At 43.2% G+C, this 27,429-nt stretch overlaps 1 protein-coding gene across 1 annotated transcript; it reads left to right on the plus strand.

Annotated features, from left to right (window-relative positions):
• The first annotated feature begins 11,919 nt into the window (after positions 1–11,919).
• On the plus strand, positions 11,920–18,654 carry CBX4 (chromobox 4). The gene is made up of 5 exons (XM_034412816.3): positions 11,920–12,240; positions 12,361–12,404; positions 13,446–13,511; positions 15,989–16,055; positions 16,973–18,654. Exons 1-5 carry the CDS (start codon positions 12,013–12,015, stop codon positions 18,332–18,334), a joined length of 1,767 nt encoding a protein of 588 aa, XP_034268707.2. The 5' UTR covers positions 11,920–12,012; the 3' UTR covers positions 18,335–18,654.
• The last annotated feature ends 8,775 nt before the right edge of the window (positions 18,655–27,429 follow it).

The following is a 27,429-nucleotide window of genomic DNA, read 5'->3' on the forward strand; positions in this document are numbered from 1 at the left end:
CTGGTAACATAATCCAGCCCACATTTTACTGGTTTCTCAACTAAAATCTCTTGGGAGATTTTGGCAAAAGCTTTGCTGAAGCCACAGTTCATATGTTGACTGCATTCCTATGGTCAGCTGAAGAGGTTACACTATCAAAAAAAGTAAGATCAGGTTGGTTTGATCTGATTTGTTCTATATGCAAATAGAAAATCATTATTGTATTTGCTCTCAGTAAAATCCTGTATATACTTCCCTGAGTGAAAATTCCGTTGAAGTTGTTTCCTGAAAAAACAGACATGCCCAGGATTGTCTGGCATTGTTTTCTGATTATATAATTCTACCCATGCTTACTTCAAAATAGGTTCTAGCGTGCCTATAACTACCGTTTCTTTTGTAAGTGCACAAGAAGTGTAGCTAATTTATGAGGCAATAGTCATATATCTGCCCACCTTTATTAAAGAAGAAAGATTTAGAAGGCTCTTGGTTAAGACAATACAACAGTTATGCATTACATAATTTTATGATTGTCTGAATCAAGGGCTTATTGTGTTTCATTTATAACCTTTCTGTATCATATTCTTTACAGGAAGATATTTATTTGTTTATTTGTTTATTTCCATCTTTATTATTTTTACAAATAACTCAAGTTGGGCACACACATATCCAACACTTTCTCCTATTTTCCCTGCAAGGTGGACTGGGTTGGGTTGAATGAGAGTGATCGGTCTAAAATCACCCAACTGGCTTTCATGGCTAAAACAGGACTTGAATTCACAGTCTCCTGCTTTCTAGCCTAGTGCCTTAACCATTAGACCAAACTGGCTCTCTTAATATAATACCTCTTAGTTATTAAGATAAATAAAAGCATTGTTCTAGTGAATGTGGCTTTCCTGTGGTTCCTTGTGAAATCATGGTATATTTTTCAAGAGACGGATGTCATAAAGCAAAAGTTCATGAAACTCTCAGATACAATGAAGCCAATAGACACATTATAAGCCTGATTGTAGTCATTACAGTACTGTCAAATTAAGTCCAATCAGTCTGGGAAAAGAAGCCGGATGAAAGTCCTGCCAAAATCTGTATGTCATACAGCACTGGCTTTTTAGCAATTTAGACTCCATATGGAATGGAATGATTCTATTACTGAATACTGGGATGTACAGCATTCTTCTGCTTTTGTACATGACTAGTTCTCCCTTGTATTTTTACCTGAAAAATATTTTTTCTTCTGAAGCACAAAAAATTCAAGTGTATTAACGTGTTGTGTGTGTGTGTGTGTGTGTGTGTGTGTGTGTGTGTGTATGAAATATGCAGAAGAGGCCTTCATCCTACAGTGAATAGACAATGGCTAGAATGATGATCATGACGATTATGATGATATATCAGTGATTAACTGGCCCTTTGGTGAGCATTGCCACCCAAGAGGAAATGGTGAGTTGTGTGAGATGTGATCATGAATTTAAAATTCAGAGGACTAAGGTGGATCCTGCAGAAAGGCTCTTGTGTACAATTTCACTTTACCTGTATACACACACACACATACACAGAGAGAGAGAGAGAGAGAGGGGGAGAGAGAGAGAGAGAGGGAGAGAGAGAGAGAGAGAGAGAGAGAGAGACAGACAGACAGACAGACAGACAGACAGACAGACAGACAGACCTGCAAATATACCAACGTCTGTGCATCTAGATCCAATGACTTAGGGTGTATGCTAAGTATACATGCATATGTATTTTCCTGGATTATAGAGAAATTTAAGAATTTCTCTCGTCTCAGAAGGAGTTTAACAAATTCTCAACAGAAACATGTCGGTAGAAAAATTAGCATTGCTTAAAGAAAGCACTGATCCTTTTATTTTAAGAAACCAGCCCTGCCATATCCTGTGGGTCCTCTATATCAGCCTCTGTTCACAATGGATAATAATTCTTACATTAAGCCCCTTCAGGCCCTCTGGGAAATCAAAATTGTAATATCAGTTTGGTTTTTATTGGTTCAGGTCTGTGACAGTGCAGAGGCAGAGTCTTTGTTCAGCTGAAAGTCCAAGGTGTCCACAAATGATGATCTCCACCCACCTCTTCCAACTGCAAACTAAGATTCCTGTTCTTGTTCACTCTCAGGAAAATGGGGTTTTCCTGTCTAATACCGAAAAATCATTCAGTGGCAGTCCTTTCTTTTCTACTTAATTTTCTTTCATCCACTTGATTTGGTGATTTATTAACAGATGCATGCACATACATGCACACACACACACACACTTTCTTTTTAATTAGAATTTTTGTCTGACAGCATCAAGATTGTTGGGTGCAAGTGATTTATTTTTAAAAATTCTTATTATTTTACAGTGTATCACCCTTCCATAGAATCTAATGAATATCCCTGCATTACTTTGAATGGGATCTGACCCAGCCCAACATATCCTATGCCTCAGGCAAAGAATCCAAATTATGCTTTGCAACCGTGCCCGTCTGATCCATCATAAACCCAGGAGCATGCACATATCTGTAAATTGCTCATACAATGAAAAATTAGACCAGGAAATTAATATATAATGCTTTCCTCCTCCATTGCCTTAATGCATTAAACATCGGTTTTATGACATTAAACTATTGCATTATAGAATTGTTTCTATATGTAGATGTACGTGTAAGAAAGTTTGTTTTGTCCTTCAAATCAGTCTTGACTCCTGCTGACTACCTGGGCAAGTCCACACAGTTTTCTTGGCAGCGTTTTCAGAAGTGGCTTTGCCATGGCCTTCTTCCTTTGATTGAAAAGGACTTACTAGCTCAGAGTCACAGTTGGCTTCCATATGTTAAATAGCATTAGAACTCTTATCTTCCAATCCAGTACCTTATTCAAACACACATATATGGCCTTTTCTCTTATCTCTTGAAATATTATCTGCCGATTCATGAGTTAGCAAAACCTTTGCCAATTTAAAATCTGCTGTCAATTCCTATTCTTTCTCTAATAATGTGCTTCAAGGTTGCCCTTGAATGCGGCCTAGAAGCTTCAGCTATCATAGAATGTAATATTTTTCTAAGCACAGGTCAGGTTATTGCTATTGGACTTTAGCATCCATAAATTATTTGGATCCAAAATACTTAAAATATTACTGAAATATTCAGGTCGTTTTAAGCAGTTTCTGCTTTATCAATTTAGATTGACAAAAAAATTTCTATTGTTTTCAAGAACGTTTTATCTGCTTTTCTGTTCTGCTATTGTAACATAATTTTAAATTAAATAAGGTTGTTAACATCATTTTGTTATGTAGTGTTTATGAATAGTGCTGAGTTACAAAGGCAGTCATTTCCTCACCAATGGACTTTAATGCACTAAGAATGTGATTTGTGATAATCAAAATATTGCAATGTTCTAAAAGTGATGAAAGAACATAGCTTAAGAGACCAGGGATCCATCTAGTTCTATTTATCAATACAAATTTATAATCCCTCTCTGGTTTGTGGATTTGTTCTTGTTTTTCCCAAGTCTTCCTAGAAATGTTGGATTTAAACATGGGATCTTTTGCAGGTGTTCTGCCACCAAGTTGTCCCACCACTACAGTCTTAGTTCTTATTGCTGACAATTACTGAAATTTATGCTAACAACTTTGTTCTTAAAACACTGGTTTAACTCATGTTCATTTGCCCTTGAATTTTCATTCTTTGGAATCCTATTTCAATTTATTAATTTAAATTGAAAACATGCCTTTACTTAAACACGCACATACACAAAAATTTGACATTTTATTCCATTACATTCTCCCTTTTCAAAAACATACCTCAAATACATACACAACTAAACAAGCTACTCTCCAAATTAATGTAAGATGGGGAAGTGAGGGGAGGGGGAGTGATGGCTTGTCACAATATCTGTCCTTTTCCTCCAGTTGTTTCACCAGAGTTTTCCACTGAGAAGATTGCATATTTAATGGACGAAAATATAAGCTTGTTTTTTTTTTATGGATACTAATATCCCTGAGTCTTCCACACCCATTTGGAAGACCCATTGCTTTGTGCGATGATGTGTCTGCTAATTGACTCAAGGCAGGACACGGTACATGAAGCACAACTCTGCTGCCCTTATCTTTTCATCATTTTTCTGTTTCCGCCAGTCTCCATGCAATGCCTTCACGCTTGTCAGTATCAATGGATAGCTTCTTCCATACATTCCTCCCCTGGTAATTCTAGGTCTGTCACTATCATTGTCAGGAATTAAACAGGAAGATGTTTAAAAGATGCCAACTAGTGAATAATGGGATATCTTCAACCTTCATTAATATTTGATAGTAAAAGAGGTAACTAAAGGGGAAGAAAGTCCAAAATATTTTTTAAATAATTGCAAATATCTATATTAATATTATTGTTCTGTGTTATTACTGGTCACAGATACATCATCTAGAGACCCTTACACAATGATGCATTTGTCACAAGATTCAATATACTTGTTGCCATAACAGAGTAACAATAGTTATCTTTTGGGGACTTTTAAAACTAATGCAACTAGTTGCATGGTTATTGAATTTGCTCCAATTAATTTTTTGGGGTGGGTAGGTGCGTGTGTGTATGTGTGTGTGTGAAGATTGTTTTGCTTAGCTTGTTTTGACGTGTCACAAAACACAGGCAAAAGTTAATTCAGCATTAATTATAAATGCTCTCTAGTATCACCAAGTAATTGTATTCGTTATTCCAGGGATCATGTTTAGAGAAGCAACACGTTTCTATGTCTGTCTGATTGATCCATATTTCTTGTAAGCTTATGCGATTCTTGCTACAAGATGTAGGAATGGATCTTGGCTTCCCAATGTCTTTAAAAGAAAATGGAGAAAGCATATCATAACTACACAATACACATAGACAGTCCTTGACTTATAACCATTGATTTAATGATTGTTTGAAGTTACAATGGCACTGAAAAAAGTGGCTTATGACCATTTTTTATACTTACAACCATTGTAGCATTCCCATGGTCACATGATCAAAATCTGGGTGCTTGGCAACTGGCATGTATTTATGACAGTTGGTCATGTGATCACCATATGCAACCTTTCCAGCTGGCTTCCGACCAGGGGGAAGCAAGATTTGCTTAATGATGGCATGACTCACTTAACAACTGCAGTGATTTGCTTAATAACTGTGGCAAAAAGGTCGTAAAATGGGGCAAAACTCACTTAACAACTGCCTTGTTTAAAAACAGAAATTTTGGACTCAATTGTGGTCATAATTAGAGAAATACTTGCATAAACTTCCAGCATTGAAGGTAATGTGTCTTTTGAGTATCAGTTGCTGGAAAACATGATCTGGAGTAACTATTGCTTGTGGGCTGGTTGGTTACAATGCTGGCCTTATTTTCTTCAAGCCACGATTTTACGCCAATCCCATTCTGGAAAATAACTACTTTTTTCTGCTTAAGCAGGCAGAATCTTCCCACATAACACCTCAGCATTCTAATGTCAGGTGACTTTTATAGGGCGCAATCAGGGGTGTATTTGGGATGTGTGAGGAGATAGCCTCCCCTTTAAGTAATTAGCCAATATGGGCAACGAGTAGGGACAGGATGACAATGTATGATGACATCACAAAAATACCACAACTTATGTACTAGCATCAAACATGACACAAATAACTACGGAATTTGACACTCCTGTAACCATTCTGACATCACTGGGGTTTGTTACAGACACTGTTGTCAGACAATGGGATTTACCTGCCATATCGCTAACCAGACATTAAGGAAACTCTGGATTGAATATATTAGAACTTAGAACATAAAAGTAATAAAGCTGGAAAGGATCTTCTAGTCTCATTCCTGCTTGGGCAGGAAACTTTTTACCATTCTGGATAAATGGTTGTCTCATCTCTTCTTGAAAAGCTAGAGTGATGCAGCACCCAGAATTTCTGGTGGTAAGGCATTCTACAATTGTTCTCATTGTGAGGAAATTTCTCAATTCTAGGTTGGCTCTCTTTTTAATGCTCTTCCACCCATTACTTCTTGTCCTGCCCTCTGGTGCTTTGCAGAATAGGTCGACTTCCCCTTCTCTGTGAGAGACCCTCAAGTACTAGAAGACTGCTATATCATCCCTAGTCCTACTCTTTGTTAGACTAGACCTACTTCCTTCAACTGTACATTATATGGGTTAGCCTATCTCTATTGCTCTTCTCTGTATTCTTTTTAAGGTTTTAGCTCTTTTTAGTAGCATGGAGACCAGAACTCAATGCAGTATTCCCAGTGTGGTCTCACTAGTGCAGTCTAAAGTGGCACCATCATTGATGCCCAAGCCATGAAGAAGATAAATTTGGGAAATGAAGCACTATGGAGGATGCCACAATCCGGGAAACTCAATATGTGTGGTCAATACTTATTGAATCAGCAGTTGTTGGATGACCCATTAAATTAATAAAGAACGCGCCTTAGAGCTGGCTCAGCCTTAGAGCTGTACATCTAATCACCATGCATGTCTTCCTGAATGTATGAATGGCCTTCGCAGAAACGCCTTTCATTTGTGATAAATCTCAATCTTGCGAGATCCGGCCATGGATGGTGTGCCTGTGTTTTTAATGTTTTTAAAATGCTTTTATAATGTTTTTTTTTAAATTATGTTCACTGTTTGTATTATTTCTGTTGTAAGCCGCCCAGAGTCCCTAGGGAGTTGGGCGGCATAGAAATATGATTAATTAAATTAAATTAAATGAAGGAGCCAGAAAGCTGGAAAAATCCAATTATACATTTGATGGAGTGTGCTTTTCTTCAAAGCACCCCATAACCCTGCAATCAGATAGTGACCTTGCAAACGTAAACCTCCCCATTAAATGGCGGGAAACTCCCCCTCCCCTCATTCCATAGCGGTGTTATCTTTTCTAACAAAAGTCACCAAAGCTGCTTTCGGCTAGCGAGGCCCGGCAGCTTCCCGCGCGTTTCCTCAAGAACTATCCGCGGCCTTGTCTCCCGTTTGCTATCCCGCCTTCGGCTCCGGGGCGGAGAACGGATTGGCAGCGTTTCCCCGCCGCTCAGCCAGGCCGCTGTTGAGCCACTCGCTGTCCCAGCGGACGGCGGTCGAGACCGGGACTGCAGGGAACGATCGGCGCTGGCTTTCCTCCCCTCGCGAGCGACACACGTGGCTGCCAACTCCGGCCTCATTTGCATGCGGGAAAGCTTAACCCCTTCGACTCCCGGCAGACCAGGCAGCTCCCGGCCGGGAAGAAGAGCCGGCGCCGTTTCTTGCGTCGCTGGCGGGGATCCTGGGATTGCGGGATACAAGGAAAAGCCCGGGACTCTTCGAGACCGGAGATTCGGTCTCGCTTTTTACAGCTGAGTCTGAGGAAAAGCAGCCGCGTTTGGGAATCCGCTTGAAGGGGGCGAACTTTTTGCGGATTGCATTAAATGGAAGCGTCGTTTTAAGCACCGTTTCCATCGCTCCTGCCCAGACTCTTATAAATCAATTCTCCAAGCCGGTCCTGGTGGAAACGGGGTTCAGTCCTTGCCATTCATTTCTCCCTATCTGGCCTGTTCTGTTTGGCCTGGAAGCGACCAGCAACGTATTCTGAGATGTCACATCGGACCATCCTGCGAAACCACCATTCAACAAGCGACCGAACCCCCAAAAACTGCCACGCGGGTTACCTGCTGCTTCCAGGCAAAATTGAGGTTCCCTAGATATCCCAGAATCAGAGGCGATCGCCGTTTCGGTCTAATGAAGACACCTGCCGAATTGTTTCTTTCACCCACTGCAAAAGTTTTTTTGCAACAGTAATGGAATTTGCATTCAAGTATACACAGCAGCTCAGTTCGGGGTGTGAACAGCTTCCTTTTAAACAGAGCAGTTGATCGATATTTCTGAATTGGAACCTTGGTTCAGTCGACAAGCTTCAATAAATAGAGATTTCGCTTTTGAAAGGGTTAGGGGGAGTTTAAGGTGGATGCATATGTGTCCATTTATGACCGCTCTCCTAAGAATTCTTCCTTGGAAAGAAGTTCCATTAAACTCAGAGCTTATTTCTGCATAAGGACAAAGTGCCTATTTGTTGATAGCCACAAAACGTGCAAAACCCAATTCGGTGCGTATGTCTGAACGTGGCAGTCTGAACTAACAGCTGCTAATCCCTGTACTTCTCTAGGCGGAGAATTATTACAAATACATTCTGCCCATGTTAGCGCATAATCATCGGCTACCTTTTTCCTTTGGTGTCTAGATTTCTAGCTGAGATTCTGCTATTCCCTTAAGTGCTGATTTCCAAAAAAAAAAAAGGTTATGGTCCAGGAAATAATTGAGACAGAGACCTACAAACAGAGCAGAGATCCAGCGTGGAAGCCGATTTAACGCAGTGGTGAGAATAATATGGATCCTAAAGCCTAAGTTTCTCAGCAGGAATGCAGCAGAAAATAGGAGAAAAGATCGGGACTAAGAGTCTATTTTGCCGGAATCCTAGACCAAGAACGCTTCCTTGGCAGAAACTGACTGATAATAAGAGGCTGAAGTGAACTCAGGAAGTTATCGATCGGTCCCTTGCTAAAGTTCTTGTTGCTGGGCGATCCGGGAGGACTGTGGATGAGACGCGCAGGGAAGGAAAGAAGGCAGACTCGATGTGGGAAGAGGCTGCTGAAACAGGCTGAGCTCCTAAAAGATAGAGGAATCCTTTGGTGCCTATTACCATGCGGTGGGGAGGGGAGACGGTTGTATTTTTCCAACACAGGCAGCCATTTTTCCTTTGGTACCATTAAATTATTACCGATTTTTCAGCCGCCTCCCTCGGTCGTTTCCTATCAGCTGGCAACACATCGTCTCAGCAGGCTTGATTCTCTCCAACTTTTGGAGGATTGCGTATAAGATTAAGTCACATCGGATGTTAGTGACGGAACAGCGAGTCTATGTCAGCATGCCAGCAGAAGTTGGGGCTTCTACTGGACACCGGGGGGGGGGGGGGAATCTTTACCCTACCTAAATTACTCCACTTGGGACGAATCAGTTAAAAGAAAGATTTGGGGGAAGAGATGAATGAAAGAGTCTGGTGTAGCCGTTTTAAAGGTGTGCCATTTGGCATTCAAATCATTCTGCCATTTCATTTTGTTTGGGCTATTTGGAAGCGAAAGGGAAAACCATTAGATTACCTGGCAAAATCCTCTCTCCGATTTCAAGCTGCGGTAAGAATGTTCCACGTCTACCTTTTCTTTTGCCCACAGCTGACGAAATCAGGCCGGTCCGCCCAAAGAAAGAAGAGGTCTATGACGTTGAATTCAGACATACTTGCAAACGGTATCTATAAACAGTGGGGGAAATCTTATAGACCGCAGGGCTAGAGCTACTCACGCACAAGCTTCCCTGAGCTCAAATGGGCGGATTCCCAGGAGCTGACTTGAATACTTCATCAGCCTCCCCCTCCCCACCCCCCACCTGAAGCATCCTCACCGCTAGATAGCACTCAGGGGTCAGAATCTTAAAATGTGCCAAGGGCCCTCAGATTTGAGATGCATCTATGGAAGGTATTGCGGACGAACGCTGGAGAGAGAAAAGGGCAGCCCACGTAAACTCAGCCTCGTCCGTCTTGAGAGTGAGACGGGACGGGGTAGACATTAACGCTGATTTGAGATGATTGACTATTGCAGTCTTGGGCAGCCCAAATTCACACTCTATACATTTTTGCAAGGGCCACAGGAAGACATCCTATATAAGTCATCTACCCGCTCTGTTTCTACCAAACTTTCTGATTCTCGGGTTTTTTGACATTTCCCCCCAGTTAAATTAAGTTTTCAGATAGCAGAACGGTATTGAATTGTGATAGACGACAGTAGGGGGCGCACTGCCGAGGAACTAGAATTTTTTTAAAAAAAAAAAATCCAGCCATTCGCACGGAGAAATATATGTATAGAAAGGGGGGAAATGAAGAGTGAATTCACCATTTTAAACGCCCTATCTTATGTTTTGAAGCCAAAGGGGCTTAATAGCTAATGAGGAATGATCGAAACCCAGTTATTTTTCCAGTGGCTGAATGTGTTGGAAAAGCAGCGGGCGTCTCCGCCCTCCACTCCAGACGCCTGCCTCCCGGCAACTCCTTTTCCCAACATAGATGCAGATTAGGGGTTCCTTGGAGCGAGATCAGCCTGGATTCAAGTAATTCAGTACTTAAATGTCCACGGGTTCTATTTTTCAGGTGGTATGGAAAGGACCATTCCCTTACTATTGAAAATCCGCCCCTTTATTTAGATTAATGCGCTTTCTGGACTCTGTGTGGATTCCACCTGATCGCAGACCCGAAGCTGTTTTGCAACTCCCGTTGACACGTCGCAATACGATCTTGGAAAAGAATTGTCCTGCGCCCTTTCGAGAATCAGTGCAATATGGAGTGCCTGCGCCTTTTGTGGTGTGTTGGCTGTGCCTGTGTGAAATAAATAGCTACGGTAGATTCCTGTTCGCATTGCCCACAGGACTGACTCAATCTTTCATCAAATTATATGGGTTTCTGCCATAAAACACCCCCATTTAAATATATTACTCTCTAAAGTTATCCCGGACGGAAAAGGGCATTCCTGGGATCTTCCGTTTTTCCACTACTAGCCTAGAGATGGAGCTTTTCCCTGGCACCTCCGTTTTGCTGACTGTCCCGTCAGTTGTAGCAGGATTGCTCCGCAGTACCCTGAAGATTCTTCCCCCCCCCCCACTTCTTTGCCTAACTCCCGGGTTAACAATTTCGGCTCTTCACCAATCAATTTATTTTGGTCGCTCCTAAAATCTATGCCGATTTTAGGGAAAATAGGTGGTATTCCCCTCCCCCTCCAATCCCAGATTGCCGTTTTCCGTTTCTCATAGCGTGTCGTCCGCCCCCCCCTCCCCAAATCAACAGCTAATTGGCTTCCATAGTCTCTCTAGACCCAACTCAGGCAGTTATCTTTCTTCTACGCGTTGCATTCCTGCGTCTTCCGTGGGATCGAGACCCGAGGACAGATAATGCAACCCTTGCATCAACGCAGGCGCCCATCTCTGCCGCCTTGGCATCCTGCCCGTTCTCCGCCTTTCCAGCTTCTCCCGCTCACCTTCCACTCTACTTCCTAGAGCTCGTCACACCCCTCTCTTTCGACTTTTTTTTCCCTCTCTCCCGCCCTGTGCGCGCGGCGTCAGTTAAAGTGGCCGAGCTGCACTAATCAGGTGTGATAATCGAAGAGATATTCCTGATGTTCGGGAAAATGAAAGCCCAGGGGCCTCTTTAGAAGGAGATCGCAGCTAGACGAATTATTTTATGCATGTATCAAGAGATTAATCCGGATTTAAAGACTTAAATTAATTCCGCGGCGAACTAGAAGAAACTGTTGACTCTCGAAAGGGAAGGTAAAGTGTCAGAAAGCCCACACAAAGGACTTTGCATTTTCCAAGTTAACCCCCAAAACCCGCAATCTGTCCCGGGATTACCCTCTAAAGTTACCAGAGCTTCCAATCCAAACACTCATCGCCATTAGTCACCCCAAAAGCTCTTCTCCCGTGGCAGGAGGACTCCGTGGCAAGGGAAAGTAAACACAGAAATAAGAACATTAATTAGGTGCTTTTTGGGGCTTCCGTGGCTTCTGCGGACGGTCCTCTTTGCTGACAGCGCCACCCAGAAGCACCCCTGAAGTAAATGCTTAATCCTTCAGTTAACTTTTTCGTCCTCCTGGGTTGGTCCCCGGCATTGAAAATCAGGGGTTCTGGGCTGCATCACGCGGGTAGGACCAGGCAGAGGGTGGTCTCCATGGCCCTGCCCCTGCTATTACATTGGGACTGCATTCGACCCTGGCACTGCCCGCATGGAAGCACTTCGGGCGGGGGAGGGGACCGAGGGTAGTTTGCTGAGCAACGGAGCAGCCAAATTTTTGCTAACACGCATACACACACCGTCGCCTGCAAAAGGGAAGGGGGGGAGGCAAAGCCGCTCCTCAGCCCCTCCTCCTTCAAGTCCTCTCCCTTTCCCCTTTTACCAGCCCTCGAAAGCGCCGAGCCAATCGTCTAGCCGCGTCCCCCTTTGACAGGCAGTGAGGTCCCCGCCTCCTCTGACGTCCCAAGCAGGATTTGCATGAGTTGCGCTGCTGCGAAAGGCTGCAGCTCAGTCGTCTGGAAAGGCGAAGTGAGTGGCGAGGAAGAGTCGTCTGTCTGCAGGACGCAAAGCCCCGGTTCCCCTCCTCCGGATCGCGCCGTTGTCCCCCCCCCCCCCCCGGAGAACAATTCTACAAAAATGGAGCTGCCGGCGGTGGGGGAGCATGTCTTCGCGGTGGAAAGCATCGAAAAGCAGCGAATGCGGAAGGTGAGCGACCAGCCAGTCTTGAAGCTCAAGGGTGGAAACTGGAGAACAGCCGAAGGGAGGTTGAAGGAAGCCTCCCAGAAATCTCTCCGGATCCTGACATCTTTTATCCTTCTCTTGCAGGGCCGAGCGGAATATCTCGTCAAATGGAGGGGATGGTCCTCCAAGTAAGTCCCGGGAAGGGAATCGGGCTCTGTCCTTAACGCGGGCTCCCATGTCGGATTCAGCCCCCCGCGAATATTTTGCCATGCTCCAGGAACCCCAAAAGTGCCTTCGTTTTTATGCATGGGTTAAAAAGGGAGAGCTCATTAATTGGGGAGGCGGCAGAATAGAAAGAGGCCGGGGGTGGTGGTGCAGAGCCAGCAGCTTCAGGGGAGGAAGGCAAGGCGGACTGATGTGCAGCAGTTGCAGAAAATGGCTCCTTTCCCTTGGAAAGCAGGCTCCATATTGCAGAACCGAGCAGCCCCGGAGATCGGGGGCGGGGGGGGGAAGGGAGAGAGGGAGGAGAAAACCCATTTAAAAAAGAAAAACAAAAAACACCCATGCTTGAAATCCTTGAATGTACTCGGGATGAAGAGGGCGGCGAAAGGCGATCACTGTCACCAGGTTGCTGTCCTGCTGGCAGTGAAGCTGCGCATTTAACCTGAGCAAATCCTCCGCTTGGGCTACTTTTGCTGGATCGAAGGAGCTGCAAATGAACTAAGGGATATGGAGCGGGGCGGGGGAGGGGTGGTTGAAGTCTGAAATGATGGAGTCTGTCCGGGAGTGGGGGGGGGGAAGGGGGGAGAGAAGGGGCCGTCAGATTTAGAAATAGCGGAGGGAGGGATAAGCCTGGGAGTCTTTTTGGCCGGCTCCCTGAGGGGATCGGCGGGGCTTTGAACCCCGTCCTCTATAATATGCATGGAATTCCTCTGGAATAATAACTGCACTAAATAAACAGATCGGCATAACCTTCCTCCCTCCCGCCAACCAACCCATCCCCCTCCTCGGGTTAGCGCCAGTCCTGAATGCGCAGTTTGAAACAGGTCCTAGAAAGCGGGGGGGGGGGGGAGCGATGACTATTACAGCCAGCTTCTAAAATGGCCCCACCGCACAGAGGGGATGTCTGCGAATAAGGGCTCCTTTTCCGAATAGCGCTGCATGAATAGTTAAGCTATTTTTAATGTCTTGCAATAGTCCAATAATGCCATGTTTTCATCTTTTGCAAGATATAACACGTGGGAGCCGGAGGAAAATATCCTGGATCCCAGGCTGCTAATCGCTTTTCAAAACAGGTGAGTTCGCCTCGCCGTGGGAGCTTGGGGGTTGCTGACGCGGGGGAAGTCTGGCCCGATCGGGCTTCATCGGAGAAGAAGGAAGCCTCCAAACAGTCGTCCCTGCAGCGCGGGTGGTGGTGGGGGGACACGAAGGAGCCCGCGGCGGTGGAAGAAAACGCCCCCTATTTCGGCTGTGCAGGGCAAGTCGGCGGGAGCGTGGCAGCCTTGTGCAAATCGCGCTGCATGTTACGGAACTTCAGTTTTAACCCCTGCTTGGCTGCGTGGCGGGACTTCCTTTTGCAGCGTGAAGTTGCCTGGTTTAAGCTCGCTGCTGGCTTGTGGCGCCTGCACGTGACGGAAGGGAGAGGCGGCGGGGTGTGCGCGGCCTGAGTCCTGCTGCTTCTGCGCTTGGCAGCTTTTTTGCTAAGCCTCTCCGGGTGGAATCGCGACCGCAAAAGTGCCCGCGCATGAGGCCCCGTCTCGGTGACAGCTCGCAAAATGCATGCATACCGGGCGGGGCTTGGGGAAGCCTAGGAGGAGCATCGCGAAGGTTGAAAGGCTGGGCTGCACACAGCACAACACAACACACACGGGGAACACACACACACACACACACCCGCCTGCCTCTGTCCCTGGCTGCGCGCGCCTGATTTCCTGCAGGATCTTGACCTCGAGGCAAATGTCATCTTCAGGCCTTGAGGAAGAGGCGGCGACGGTCTTCTTGCTCTTTGCCTTTCCCCCCCCCCGTTTTCAAAATGTTGCCGGAGCCTGCTTGGAGGCTCTGACCTAACCTTATTCCTCTCGGCCTTGCAAAGGATTAAATGCGGCGGGGGGGGGGGGGGCGTCGGGAACCGTGGGTCCTTAAGTTGCAGGGAGCGAGGAGAACCTGCACCCCTTACGTGGCTTCGTCTCCCGCCCTTCCTCCCGTTTGTGGCGCTCTGGCCAGTCGCGGTGAGCAAAGGCCGCACTTGGTCGGGGAGACGACCTTCCCTGTCCTGCATTAGGTCGATAATTTGGTTCATTTGCCGTTAAGCAAACCGGAAGGGGGGAGCAGAATCCCCACCCTTCGCCTTGTCAGCGAATGAGCGGCCTCTGAGGCTGCGGTGTGGAGAAGAGCCTTATCATATGAATCCTAATGAGGTGATTAGCATCCAGTGCAGCGCCCACTGCAGCCGCCCTGGCAGTGCCTGGGTGGGAAGTTGGATGCTTGTTGCTGATAGTTCCTACAGCACTGCAGCCTGTTCTTCTTCTGGGCCGCTTATCTGGTTTGCTGTTTCCTGCAATCTATTGCATTATTGCTGTTTGTACAAAATCTGGATTTGTCTTTTGGAGCCTTGCCTGCCTTTTTTATATGGCATGCTTGAGTACTGTTCTGCTTAATGTGACCCAGCTTCACTGACCTCAAAAGTAAGTGCTGGTTTGTTCTTGAATGGGAGACCACCAAAATACAGATTTGGTATTAGAGGAATGCTTCCTATGACAAAGAGTGAATGGGGCAAAGCAATGGAAGTGAAGAATAGTTTTTCATATTCTAAATAGTTTTATTTGGCTGGAAGCAGCTGTGTTTTCCAGGAGATTTGAAGGGCTGCCTTGCACATCTGAAGCTTCTTTGCTTTCAAATAAAAGCTGGTTGTTTGGCTAAGAACATATCTGTAGCGGTAGAAGTTTCATAGAACATGGTGGGACTTACTTTTGGGGATATTTGTAAAGCAGCAATATCAGTAAACTCAAGAGTTGGCTGGCAGGTTCAGATTCAAATTTTTAACTAAATAATAGCCAGTTTATAAATCGAGGTTGCAAAGGCCTTCAGAAGAAGTTCTGGTTTCTGCTCAATTGAAATTTGAGCAGATAGATGAATGGTTTGTAGGAAATGAAAATAGCTGAAATCTAAACTGGCTCTTTTGGATGTCTGAGCAGCACTGATGACATTCCGGACACTCTGGGGAGGAGAAATTTTCAGACTTGCCTGTGTCTTCGTAAAAGTTTTAAAAGACTTTTTTTTTTGTCTTAGTGATTTATATTTGGAGTGTGCATGCCTGTATTGTAGCTCATTCCTGTGTCTTTGATGTATGACAGAATTCCCCCCCTCCCCCAATCTTGGCTTTTCCACTTTCTGATCTGCCCATTTAATATGTGCTGTATGAAAATACATAATTGCCCCTCCCTTCCTGCTTATTTCTGGATGTCATTGCTCTCTATAGCACAGGCCCTTGAGGGAGCCATACTTACTGACTGGTATTAATTCCTGTGACCTTTCAGTGTTTCCTCGTGTTTCCTGTAGTCTCTTCCTGCTGCTGTGTTCTAAACACTCAGGGCGGCCCCATGTGTCTCTCCTTAAAAGACACACTGATTCAGTGACGCTTATTCCCAGGAAGTCTGCCTAGGATTGTCACTTTCATCTTCTGTCTGTATTAAACTAGCATGATAGTGGTCCATAAATCTGAAGTCAAACATTTCTAATTGTATCTTTGTTGATTTTTTAAATCTTTCTTCAGGGAGAGGCAAGAGCAACTTATGGGATACCGCAAGCGAGGACCAAAACCAAAGCCACTGGTAGTTCAGGTAAATTCAATTAATTGTGCTGCATTTCTTTCATTGGAGTAAAATGAAATAATCTATACTAAAAGTGAAAGTAATTGGCTCCTGAAGGTAGAATCTTGCTGAACAGGCTGACTTGTTTTTTTTCTCTTTTTTTTTTTTAAAAAAAAGAGAGGCTTTGTTGGTGACTAGTTTGTTTTCCTTCAATTAATTAATATTCCCTTCCTTTTCTAGTGTATATCCCAAGGGGGAAAATTTCATCTTGATTTCATCATGTTCTCAGAGACCCATGTGCACACTTGCCTTGTTAACTATAAATGCCTTAGGAAGCCCTGTTCTACCCATTCTTTGTCTTTTACAACCAGCTCACTTCATAACAGCTTCAGAAGGCCTCAAGGCCAGTGCAAACTCTAACATGGCACAATATTTGTCAGGCTTGGGCTGAATCCTGAAAGTCCATAACTGTGTCTTCCAGATTTAAAAGGGTTTCTGGGAAGCAGCTGAATGAAGCCTGTTGCCTACAACTCACTGGCTTGCCTTCTCTAACAGAAATCCTTGCAGTTAGGAAGGATGATGCCTAGTTGGGTTATAAGGATTAGCAAAGCAAAGGGCCAAGGAAGAACTGGCCAGAGAAAAGGCATGCAGATGCAATGGATAGGATGTTTTGTTCATCTGTATTCCTAGCTGCTGCTTTTCCTTGCCTTGCCACATTTGCTGCTCATGTAGTATTTTTGCATTTATGCTCAAAGGGATGATTGGGTGAAAAAATGCCTTATTTCTTCTACTCTCCTGTATAGCTCTGTCAGGGGAAGGTTACAGCAAGAGCATCCCTTTATCATGTCTTCGTAAAGTCTTCTGAGCTGTCAAGCCAGATGCTTGTTCTGATCAGTTCCAGAAGCTTTTCTGAAATTCCTAATCTATATTTTCCTCCCCACTTACAGCTGCCATCTTTTGCACGTCGCTCTAATATCCTCAGCGGCCTGCAGGACCCAGCCATGGAGAACAGGCCCAAGCTGGATCTCAGCAGCTCAGGCAAAAGCCAGCAGCATCAGTACGAACTCAACAGCAAGAAGCACCATCAGTATCAGCCCAACAGTAAGGAGAGCAGCATCAAACACCAGTCGCACAGCAAAGGGAAGTACTACTATCAGCTGAACAGCAAAAAGCACCACCACTATCAGCCGGACCCCAAGATGTATGAACCTCACTACCAGCCTAACAACAAGGAGCCACAGCAAGGACAGGCCTGCTTGGAGCACAGCAAAAGCCCATTAATGTCCCAGTCAGACAAGTGGTCCCATGGCTCCACAAAGAGTTTGCTGAATCCTATCAAGAGTTTGACTGGGGTTGAAGGAAAGAACGGGGCAGAGAAGAACCTCTCCAATGGGACAGGACCACCAACACCATCTCCCCGGGACGGCGTGACCAGCAATGGCATTGGTGGCAAAATGAAAATTGTGAAGAACAAAAATAAGAATGGACGCATTGTGATTGTCATGAGCAAGTACATGGAGAATGGCATGCAGGCAGTAAAGATTAAGTCTGGAGAGCCCCCAAAGAAGCGGGTGGCCGAGGAGAGGACTACTAAGAGAGCGTCAGAGGAGAGGCAGGAGTCCTGGAAAAAGCCCGGGGAGGAGAGGTGGCTGAATAGTGCTCTCAGAGGGAAAGCTGGCACAGAGGTCAGTCAGCTTCCTTCTGAGATAGGAAGCAGCCCTTCCAAGACAGCGGCTTCCAGCCAAGAACCACCTGTTCCTGAGCAGCAGCCTTTGCAACTGACCACCAAGCCCAACCTGGTTGCCTGGACCCTGGATCCCAGCCAGCAGGAGCAGACTTCCCCTACCCCAGGACTGAGCCTTTCACCCAGTTACAGTGGCTCCCGGAAACGCTGCCTTTCTGAGCCCCATGGAGACAAGGAGAGTGGCAAGAAGCGCCTCACTTCCCGGAGCATTAGTGCCCCCACCTCCCTGAACTCTCCTGCCCCGGAAAAACTCGAGTCCCCGGCCTTTCCCACCTCTCAGCCTGAGGTCATCCTGTTGGACTCTGACTTAGATGAGCCCATAGACTTGCGTTGTGTCAAGACTCGGGGGGACAGGGAGCTTGGCTTAGTGCAGGTGAAGCCGGAGATTGTGCCAGTGTCACCAGAACAGTCGAGGCCAGAGCCGGAAAAGCAGGTGGAGCACTTTGAAGTGGAGGAGGAAGAGGAGCCCGTGCAAGAGTTCAAGCCTTTTTTTGGGAATATAATAATTACGGATGTGACTGCAAACTGCCTGACAGTGACCTTTAAGGAATATGTGACAGTGTGAGGAGCTTAGGGGCAAGCTCTTCCTCCTGTCTCTCTCCCTAGGCAGCCTGGCTCCTCCCCTAAGATACCGCTCTACCCGGAGAAACTCTTTGGCACTGCGGAGCAGCAGCAAAGAGCAGGTCCTCTTGAGATCAAACACACTTCGCTGCCTGGAAGAAGGGAGGGTCGGGTGCAAGGCTTCCCCTCAGCCTTCAGGGCTTCCTGCAAGGCGCTCTTCGCCTGCCAGAATCTCGGGCATCAGGATGCATCGAGGGGTGCCGGCTCCCCAGTTAACTCACGGGAGAAGAGTTCTATAGTATTATATTTTAACAGTGCTAACTTGTTCAGTGGTTCATGCTCCCGTTTGTATGTGGTGTTGCTAAAAAATGTATTGTTTGAACTGAAGGCAGGCCTCCCCAGGTGGGTCATGCAATTATATTTATTTGTAGGTATTTATATAATGAAATATAAAAAGCCTAGATTTATGGAGTTCCCTAGAATGCCCTATATATATATATAATTATATTAAATACATATATATTATATATATATAAAAAGCTATATCAGAATATTTTCTTTCCTTCCCTTTTTAAAAGCCACCTCTTTTTGATTTCCTTGCTCCTTGTTTTTGTAAAACTGCAGGACCATCATTCATATATATATATATATATATATATATATATATATATATATATATATACACACATATATATACATATATATATACACACACACACACACACACACACACACACACACACACACACGGGGTGTGTGTGTGTGTATATATGTATATATACAGTATATATGTATACATGCACACATACACACATTTTTCTATCTCAGTGTGCAACCCCCCCCCAAATCATCTAAAGCTATTATAGAAATTGCTGCTACTAGAAATGTCTAAACTATACGCTTCCAATTATTATGAATTGCTTGAATGTAAATATTAAATGGTAATATGTGGAAAGTGCATTTGATGTTCTGCAGCTGGCCTAGGCCGGGATGGCAAAAGCTAGCTGTGAAGCAGGAGGGCCTCAGCCCCTGACAGGCACCTTGGTGCCTTCAGAAACCAGAGGGAGGAGGAAGGTAAACTCTGTGTCATGCAGTCATTACAAAGGTCTATAAACCTTTCAAAAAATGACAGGTGGTGTGGAGTCCTTTTATTGAAACATTTGGGATCCTGGCTGCAACACATACAGTTCAAGTGGCCAACCTGGTTGCTTGCTTTTCAAATGCAGACGAGAGAGACTCAGGTAATAACCTTGTGGTGCCACAAACAGAACTTCATGACACACGAAGTTCTCAGAGAGTCCTCAAAAGCTGGGCTTGCAAATGATAGGTAAGCAGTTTTGCTGTGGAATGCTTTCTGAAATAGTGCAAGGAAAAGGGAGGAGCCACGCACATTTATTATCACCAAACTGGTTCGTACATAATGACCTGGAACATGCTATTATCTTGCCCATGGTGTTCTATATGTAATAGAAAACATTATCTTAAGTCAGTTTTAATTTCTTAAGAAAGCTTAAATATAATGAGTCATTGAAATGAAATGATAGTAAAAGGCTTCTTTCTCCACTGCCTGTGACATCTAAGCCTTAAGAATGATTTATTTTGAACGCAGTGGGTGCTCTGCCCTTTTAGGTTGGGGTGTGTGCAGGAAGGTGACTTTTACATCGGTAGCATTTACCAAAATCGTTCTAACTAGATTTCCAACTATAGTCACCAGAATGCTGCTCACCATTAAGCAAACAATGCCTTTGCTTTTGCCTATTCTTGCATGTCATGCAGAGATAAAGAACGTGGCACAGTTAGTGGGTAGCAGCAGCAGCAGCAGCTTATTTGCTGTAAAGGTTATTGAGAAAGCCAAATAACAGTCTTCCTCAAAGAATGCGGTTGAGCTGTGGTAACTGAAACCCCTGGTTCAGAGAATGTTTCATAACCCCAAAGTAATATATCTCTTGTCTCTGAAAAATCAAAATTAACTGAAAAGAAGCTCTCCTGCCAGATGTCTCCAGGATAAGTCCTGATCAGCAGAATGGAAGGTGCTAGCAGCCTGTACCTCAGCAAGTTGTTGGTTTCTCTAATTCAGCATTGTCAGTACCAGCAGGAAGGCTGCTTGGGGCTTTGTGCTTGCTAAGCATGTATTTGGTCTCTGAACTAAGGAGTGTGGCGGAATTCATTAAAACTTGGGCCTGAGCTCTAGAAGCATGGAGGATACACCAGATCTGAATCTAAATAATAATCAAGGTTGAAACACTTTGCTGAAGATATTGGGTTCTGTGGGGGAGGATGATGGAGACAGTCTTGTGAACACAATGACAAGGAAATTACACTTCTCTGTTTGGGAATGGGAATCTTGCCCTGGGGTAGATAATACATGTTTAAGGCAGCCATCCCATCGCTACAAAGCAAATAAGAATGTGAAGGAATTAATGCTAATTCCCATTTGAGTAATCAAAGATGCTAGTTAGGGTGAAAAATCAATCCTTTCTTGGAAGCAAAATGAATTGAAGGCAGGACATGCTTTCCAAGAAGCACACCTTCAACTGCATTGTGTGTGTCTGACTCATGCTAACACCTCTCTGAGAAAGCGGAGGACTTTAATCGTGTCACAACATTGAACAACAGTCCATGGAAATTGAACAAAGTCTCTTTCAAAAAATGTTGGAAGAAGGATAAAAACTAACACAGTGGCAGTAATCTGTCCGATTAATGGCCCGATTTGGCTTAAAACTGCTCAAAAGCAACCCTCAATTTTTGGATTTTTTTTTCCTCTCCTACATGTAAATATACTTCTTCTTTTTTTTTAAAAAAGCCTTTCTTCCCGAGCCAAATTTCTTTTTAAATATAAACCAGTGGTAAGCTATTGCAATAATATGGCAACCTATATGTATACAGAAACAAGTGCCATTGAACTGAATCGGATTTCCTTCAGGTAAGTGTGTATTGAGTTATGGTCTGTAAGAACAAAGTTGGATTTCCAAATTAAAATTTTAAGAATTTTGGGGAAACGAGGGTAAAATTTAATATTTTTTTTAAATTATGTTCCTATCTTTTGCCTCATCAGTTTCTCATAAATTGGTTTATCACATTTATTCCTAATTTAAAAGTAGAGAGAAATTGAAGAGGAAAAGCCCTTTTATTTTTCAAAATAAAATGCTGTGTTCCCATCCCCTGCTTCATCTGTTTCTCGTGAGTTAGTTTATTTATACCCAACTTGAGAGAGAATTCTGGTTTCTGAGTCTCAAGTTAAGGGCTGAGCTTTTTTTTTTTAAAAAAAGAAATCAAACAGGTTCTTGTCTACTGATCCTTCATTTAAAAAAAAAACAGGAAGAGAAAAGACACTCAAGAGTCAAATTGGTTACTGAATTGTGAATAAGACGAAGTTCTTTGGATTTAATTGCTATAGTATTGTCAAGTGCAAAACATATTTTTCAAAAACTGAAAAAGTACCAAACCATGAAATGGAATATGCCCCTCACAGCTCCTGTATTGTGCCACACTTCCTGTATCAGAAATATATCAGTGGTTATGAGATGAATCTTCCTGTTTCTCTGGCAACCCTAATTACATTTAATACCTTTAATCATTGGTGGTTAGCAGTTTGTGCAAAATGCATTATTGCTTGTATATTAAAAACAGCTTAATTGCAACTTGTTTTAAGCTCATCCAAGTGCTTGCATACTCCCTTCTCCATATCACCTAACCCCTGACTGATCTGAACAGAGAAGCTGAAAAAGCCCTGAGTACTTTGGCAGAGTTTGTGGGGTGTTTTGATGAACGCCATTTCCTGTAAGCATTTCTTGCACCAAAGAAGTACAAGTAACTGACAGGCTGCTTCAGGTGCAGCTGAGATAGGAAGTAGGCAAAACGGATGGGGCTCATCCGCTGGTCAAATAGCGAAGAAAGAAACTATATTTTTAGTGTGTGATGTTTGCTGTTCAGATTTGCTTGCTGGCAGCTGGAGACCAGCGCCTGAACAGTAGTAGTTGTGCTCATACCCCTGCAGCTGGCCACTTCTTGTGAAATGAATGCAGCAAATGGGAAGATACAGTAGATAGAGGGCTTTAAATCGGGTTATGGTTTGGTCACAAGCTGCATCAGAGAGTTAGACAACATGGTAGATCTTCATTATGATTAGAACAAAGTTATTAAATTCAACTGAGTTTATCCATTTCATTTTAATGTCAATTTAGATCTGTTAAAGAATTTAAACCAATGCACTAATTATCTCAGAAGTAAATATCTCTCTCATTCATATTTAGATGAAAGGCCATCACACAAAATCCTAGGGCTGTAAACTAGACTGAGAAGTTGAAATAACATCCCATGAGAAGACAGTGTCCGTCCTATTAGTCCCCGGACAATTTCAAAAAATCAATTAAGGCTTGTCCGTGAAGTCATCAGAAGTTCAGCTCCACGGTGTCTCTGTTGGGACCAGTGTAGTACAATGGTCAAATTGTTCAAAAGAATGAGGAAACCAGTTTGAGATCACCTTTGATTATGGAAGCTTTCTAGATTACTTTAGGCCACTCACTTTCTCACCTGCCTGCCAAAGAAATTGTGGGGAAAAATAAGGAAAATGTACAATGTATATCATTTTGGGGTTTAAAAAGTATAAATAAATAAATACTTTTACTTACAGAATTCATCTCAGGGGAATTTAGAGTAGCCTAAACCAAGCAGCCAGTCCCCCACCCAACACTAATTAGTCTACAACCTGCTTAGTTTTAACATTGTCTAGGCCAAAATTGTGACAATTCTGTAAGATGAGAGGAGATGAACAGCTACTGAAGTCTCAAATGCATTTTCTTAAGTGTGAGTTGGTTGATGTTGACTCTGCAGTAGGGACTTGTGGGAAATCCTAAAGCACTGGAATCAGGCATTCTGACTGGTATCTGAGGAGTGCCACTGTATGCTAAAGTGGTCGGACACAGATGTCTGTGGTGCCTTGGTGGCGCAGCAGACTAAAGTGCTGTTAAATAGCACCAGCTGCCTGAAATTACTGCAAGTTCAAATCTCGCCAGGCTCAAGGTTGACTCAGCCTTCCATCCTTTCGAGGTAGGTAAAATGAGGACCCAGATTGCGGGGGCAATAAGCTGACTTTGTATAAAAAAGAACACTGCTTAGTGGGGGCTGAAAGCCCTACTAAGCAGGTATATACAAAAGTATGAAGGCTATTGCTTAACGCATTGTAAGCCGCCCTGAGTCTCTGGAGAAGGGCGGCATATAAATCAAACCAATAAATAAATAAATAAATAAATGTCAACATGAGTGCACCGAAAATAGGAAGATTCAGTACAAGAAGCCACTCCTGTTGAGATTCCATCTTCTGCCTATATTATAAACACGCAGAAAGACATATTTCCTCCTATAAGTTGCTACAAGCCATCTAGATAACAAATGGAATGAATGATTGGATTGACATACTGTGCTAAACTATAATGTGATTGATTTTACATTGTGCTTGTAGCATGAATGCATCTCTATTAGTTTGTTAGCTATGACTTATGATTTAATACATTGCAGCCAGACATTCATAGTGTATTCTGCAAAGTATGATCCAAGAAACCAGAATGTAGTCCAATATATGAATACAGCCCATATAAAAGCAAGTTAGCTCATTATTCCACACACTGAAATATCTAGGAAGGGTACATATCGCACTAAAACCGTATGTGGCTTGTTTGGATTTGGCTCAGGATTTCTACAAACCCATTCGATTGTTTCTTATTCAGAAAGTCATAAGTAAGTACATTATGACGAAGAATCAGCTCTGAAGTTGGAACGCTAAATTGTCATAAGCGTTTAAGAGGGACCAATTTGTGTAATACATAAGGGGGGGAAATCAGCTCTGGGACAGCTGTTTGTACAGTTTATTAGACTCTGTGATCTGGGTGGGGCAATTTCTCCCTTCTCCCAGCTGTGTGATATAAATGGAAGGAGATGCCAAGGGCATTCCTCTGGCTTGCATTTCTGGCACATTCTCTCTGCTTCCCAAGTGAAAATAAGGGATTATCTGTCCAAACATATTTTCCCTTACAAATATTTGTGAAACGCGTTTTGACAGAATCTTGGAATTATTTTTTTCAGTATCGGCATTTTAGCATCCAAAAATCTAATGTTTTGGGGTTTTTTTTTAAACAGTCATGAATGTGCTTAAATTATTAACCTTGCTTATGTTTTTATCAAATTGTCAGCTATCATTTAGAGTTGCCACTATAAAAAAAAATTCCTTCATAAACGAAAAGGTGGAAAGAAACATTTTTGTCATGGTGGAATTGGAGGGCACAGCAATCATTCGTCTTACTTTAGGTTCATAGCTTTGGAATGGCACACTTGTTTTCTGGTTATTTATTGATATTTATATCTCACTTTTATTATTTTTCTAAACAACTCAAGGCAGCAAACATACCTAATACTCCTTCCTCCTCCTATTTTCCCTACAACAACAACCCTGTGAGGTGGCTTCGGCTGAGAGAAAGTGACTGGCCCACCTGGCTTTCAGTCTGGCAGGACTAGAATTCACAGTCTCCTGGTTTTTAGCTAGGTGCCTTATCTATCATTGCCATACCAGTGGTTTTTCAACATGTTTTTCTAGTTTTATACAGCACCACTAAGCCAAAATTAAAAGCCACTCAGAGTCAGAAGCCTTGAATTGCGAGATGGGTGGCACATAAATTTAATAAATAAAAATAAATAATCGATGACACTGGCTGAGTCCTCAAATATGCAAGGTTAAACTGTTGTTGTTCACATATGGTTCAGCATATCATCCAAGTGTATCCAAGACAAATTATATTACTTTACATTATATCGCAGTTAAAATTATACAAAAAGGACTAGTGTAACTAACATTGTTTTCAGTGGTGGGTTTCAAAAATTTTTACTACCGGTTCTATGAGTGTGGCTTGGTGGGCATGGCATGGCTTGGTGGGTGTAGCTTGGTGGACGTGGCAGGGGAAGGATACTATAAAATCTCCATTCCCTCCCCAATCCAGGGGAAGGTTACTGCAAAGTCCCCATTTCTTCCTGATCAGCTGGGACTCAGGAGGCAGAGAATAGATGGGGTGGGGCCAGTCAGAATTTTTACTACCGGTTCTCCGAACTATTCAAAATTTTCACTACCGGTTCTCCAGAACTGGTCAGAACCTGCTGAAACCCATCTCTAATTGTTTTGCTTCTTTAGTTTAACAATTTCCCCAAGGTTATCGGGGTTATAAATGCTTTTCAATATGGCAGTAGAATTGCAATAATCTGAAGCTGGCAGGAAGAACTTCTGAATGTGGGGATGATAAAACCAAACTACATAACTAGCTTCTCAGACTTTGGCTGAAAAATAAATGGACAATCCAAAATATTAATTCTTGTCTGCTTTTTCCTGTCATTCAGAGTTTTGCAGCCTAGTAGCCCTACCACAAATAACACTTTTTAATCTTGATGGCTCTACTCCAGTAGTGGATTGCTCCCGGTTCTGTCCAGTTCTTTAGAACCGGTAGTAAAAGCAGCAGGAGGCTCTGCCCACCCGCCCGGATGTCATAATTGACAATTTGCACATGCGCAGAAGCGCAAGCTCAAGCACATGAAGCAAGCACACATGCATGCTCCCGTTGCAAACCAATAGTAAAGGTAAGTAGAACCCACCCCTGCTCTACTCTCAGAGAGATGTTATTTTTGGTAGAATTGCACTAAGGCAACGCAACGTGAAATGCACAAATCTGAAAGACAGAACTTCATTCAACTTTCTAAAATCTTGTAGGAATGATATGGTCTGCTTGCTTGGTCTTGGCCAATAAATACAATTTTTTTTCCTATGTAATAGTTAAAAAGTAGGTATTTTAAACTAACTATATTGAAGGAAAAATGAGAAGGGGACAACAAAGGATGAGCTGGTTAGATAATGTCCTTGATGCAATGAACATGAATTTGAAAAAAACTCCAGGAGACAGTGGAGACTTGGCATGCTATGGTCCAGAAAGACACAACTTAGCGATTGAACAACAGCAAGGTATTTTGGATATTCACACTTTTATATAGGCACAGATATACCCATCAATTACTTGTTTTTTTTTACAATCAGTGATATTATGCAAAGAGTAAGAAGTTAAAAGCAAATTAAGTCATAAGATATGACAAAAATGCACACCTAAATCACATTTACACCAACTTTATTCACCAACGTATCTTTCTATTTTAGCTAAACATTATTGCTTCTACCACATCAATTGGTTGCTATGTACGCTGCTTTTTGTTCTTTAAACCTCTAATCTTCTCTTTGGAGGATCTCATTAAGTCCAGCCAGCCACAACTCCAACATCTCTAGCATAATCACATGTGTTACTTATAGAGTTATCCATTAATGCATGAAACAGTTCAGGGAACTCCATGCTCAGCATTGAAAGCCAGTGTTGTAGAGTGGTTATGGTGCTATACTAGGAGCAGAAAGATCCAGGTTCTAGTTCTCCTTTGAACATGGAAGCCATTCCCTCCCTCTCAGATTTAATCAGTGATTCTAGGCAAGCACAAAAATAGCTACCACTACAACAGAGCAGAACAAACAGTAAGGACAATTCTCTGCTCAGTGTTGAATACTATTCTCAATGATGTGCTAAACTCAATGAATGTGCCCTTCCTCAGCAAAAACTCACAATGCACCACAATGCCCATTAATAGCTCATGTATTCTTTCAGTCATAATTCTGCAGAACACCTCCCCAAGCCACCCTTAAGAAACCCAGTCACTTGCTGTCTTTGCATTCATGCTTGCTATCTACCCTTTATATAGGGGAATAGCAATCATAAGTCATAATTTCAATCGTATAATGTGGATGCAGTTTTCACACACATTCCATAAGTAAACCATAACTATATTTCAATGTTTCTCCAGTTATTCCATTTATTTTCATATAATTTTTCTTAAAATTATAAAAATGCCTAAATTCCCTGCAGTTTAAGTGCCTAAACTATAGGCATTTATGGACTTCCCCGTCATCAGGTTTTCTTGGGCATCAACATTTGTAGCCCAACATTTCAATTCTGCTCCTCAACATATCACTATTTTTGCATTCACATCTGTAAGTTATTCTTCAGCATTTCCTCATTTGGTATCATA

This window comes from Pantherophis guttatus, chromosome 2 (assembly GCF_059756535.1).
Source record: "Pantherophis guttatus breed Tessera chromosome 2, ASM5975653v1, whole genome shotgun sequence".
Lineage (NCBI taxonomy): Eukaryota > Metazoa > Chordata > Lepidosauria > Squamata > Colubridae > Pantherophis > Pantherophis guttatus.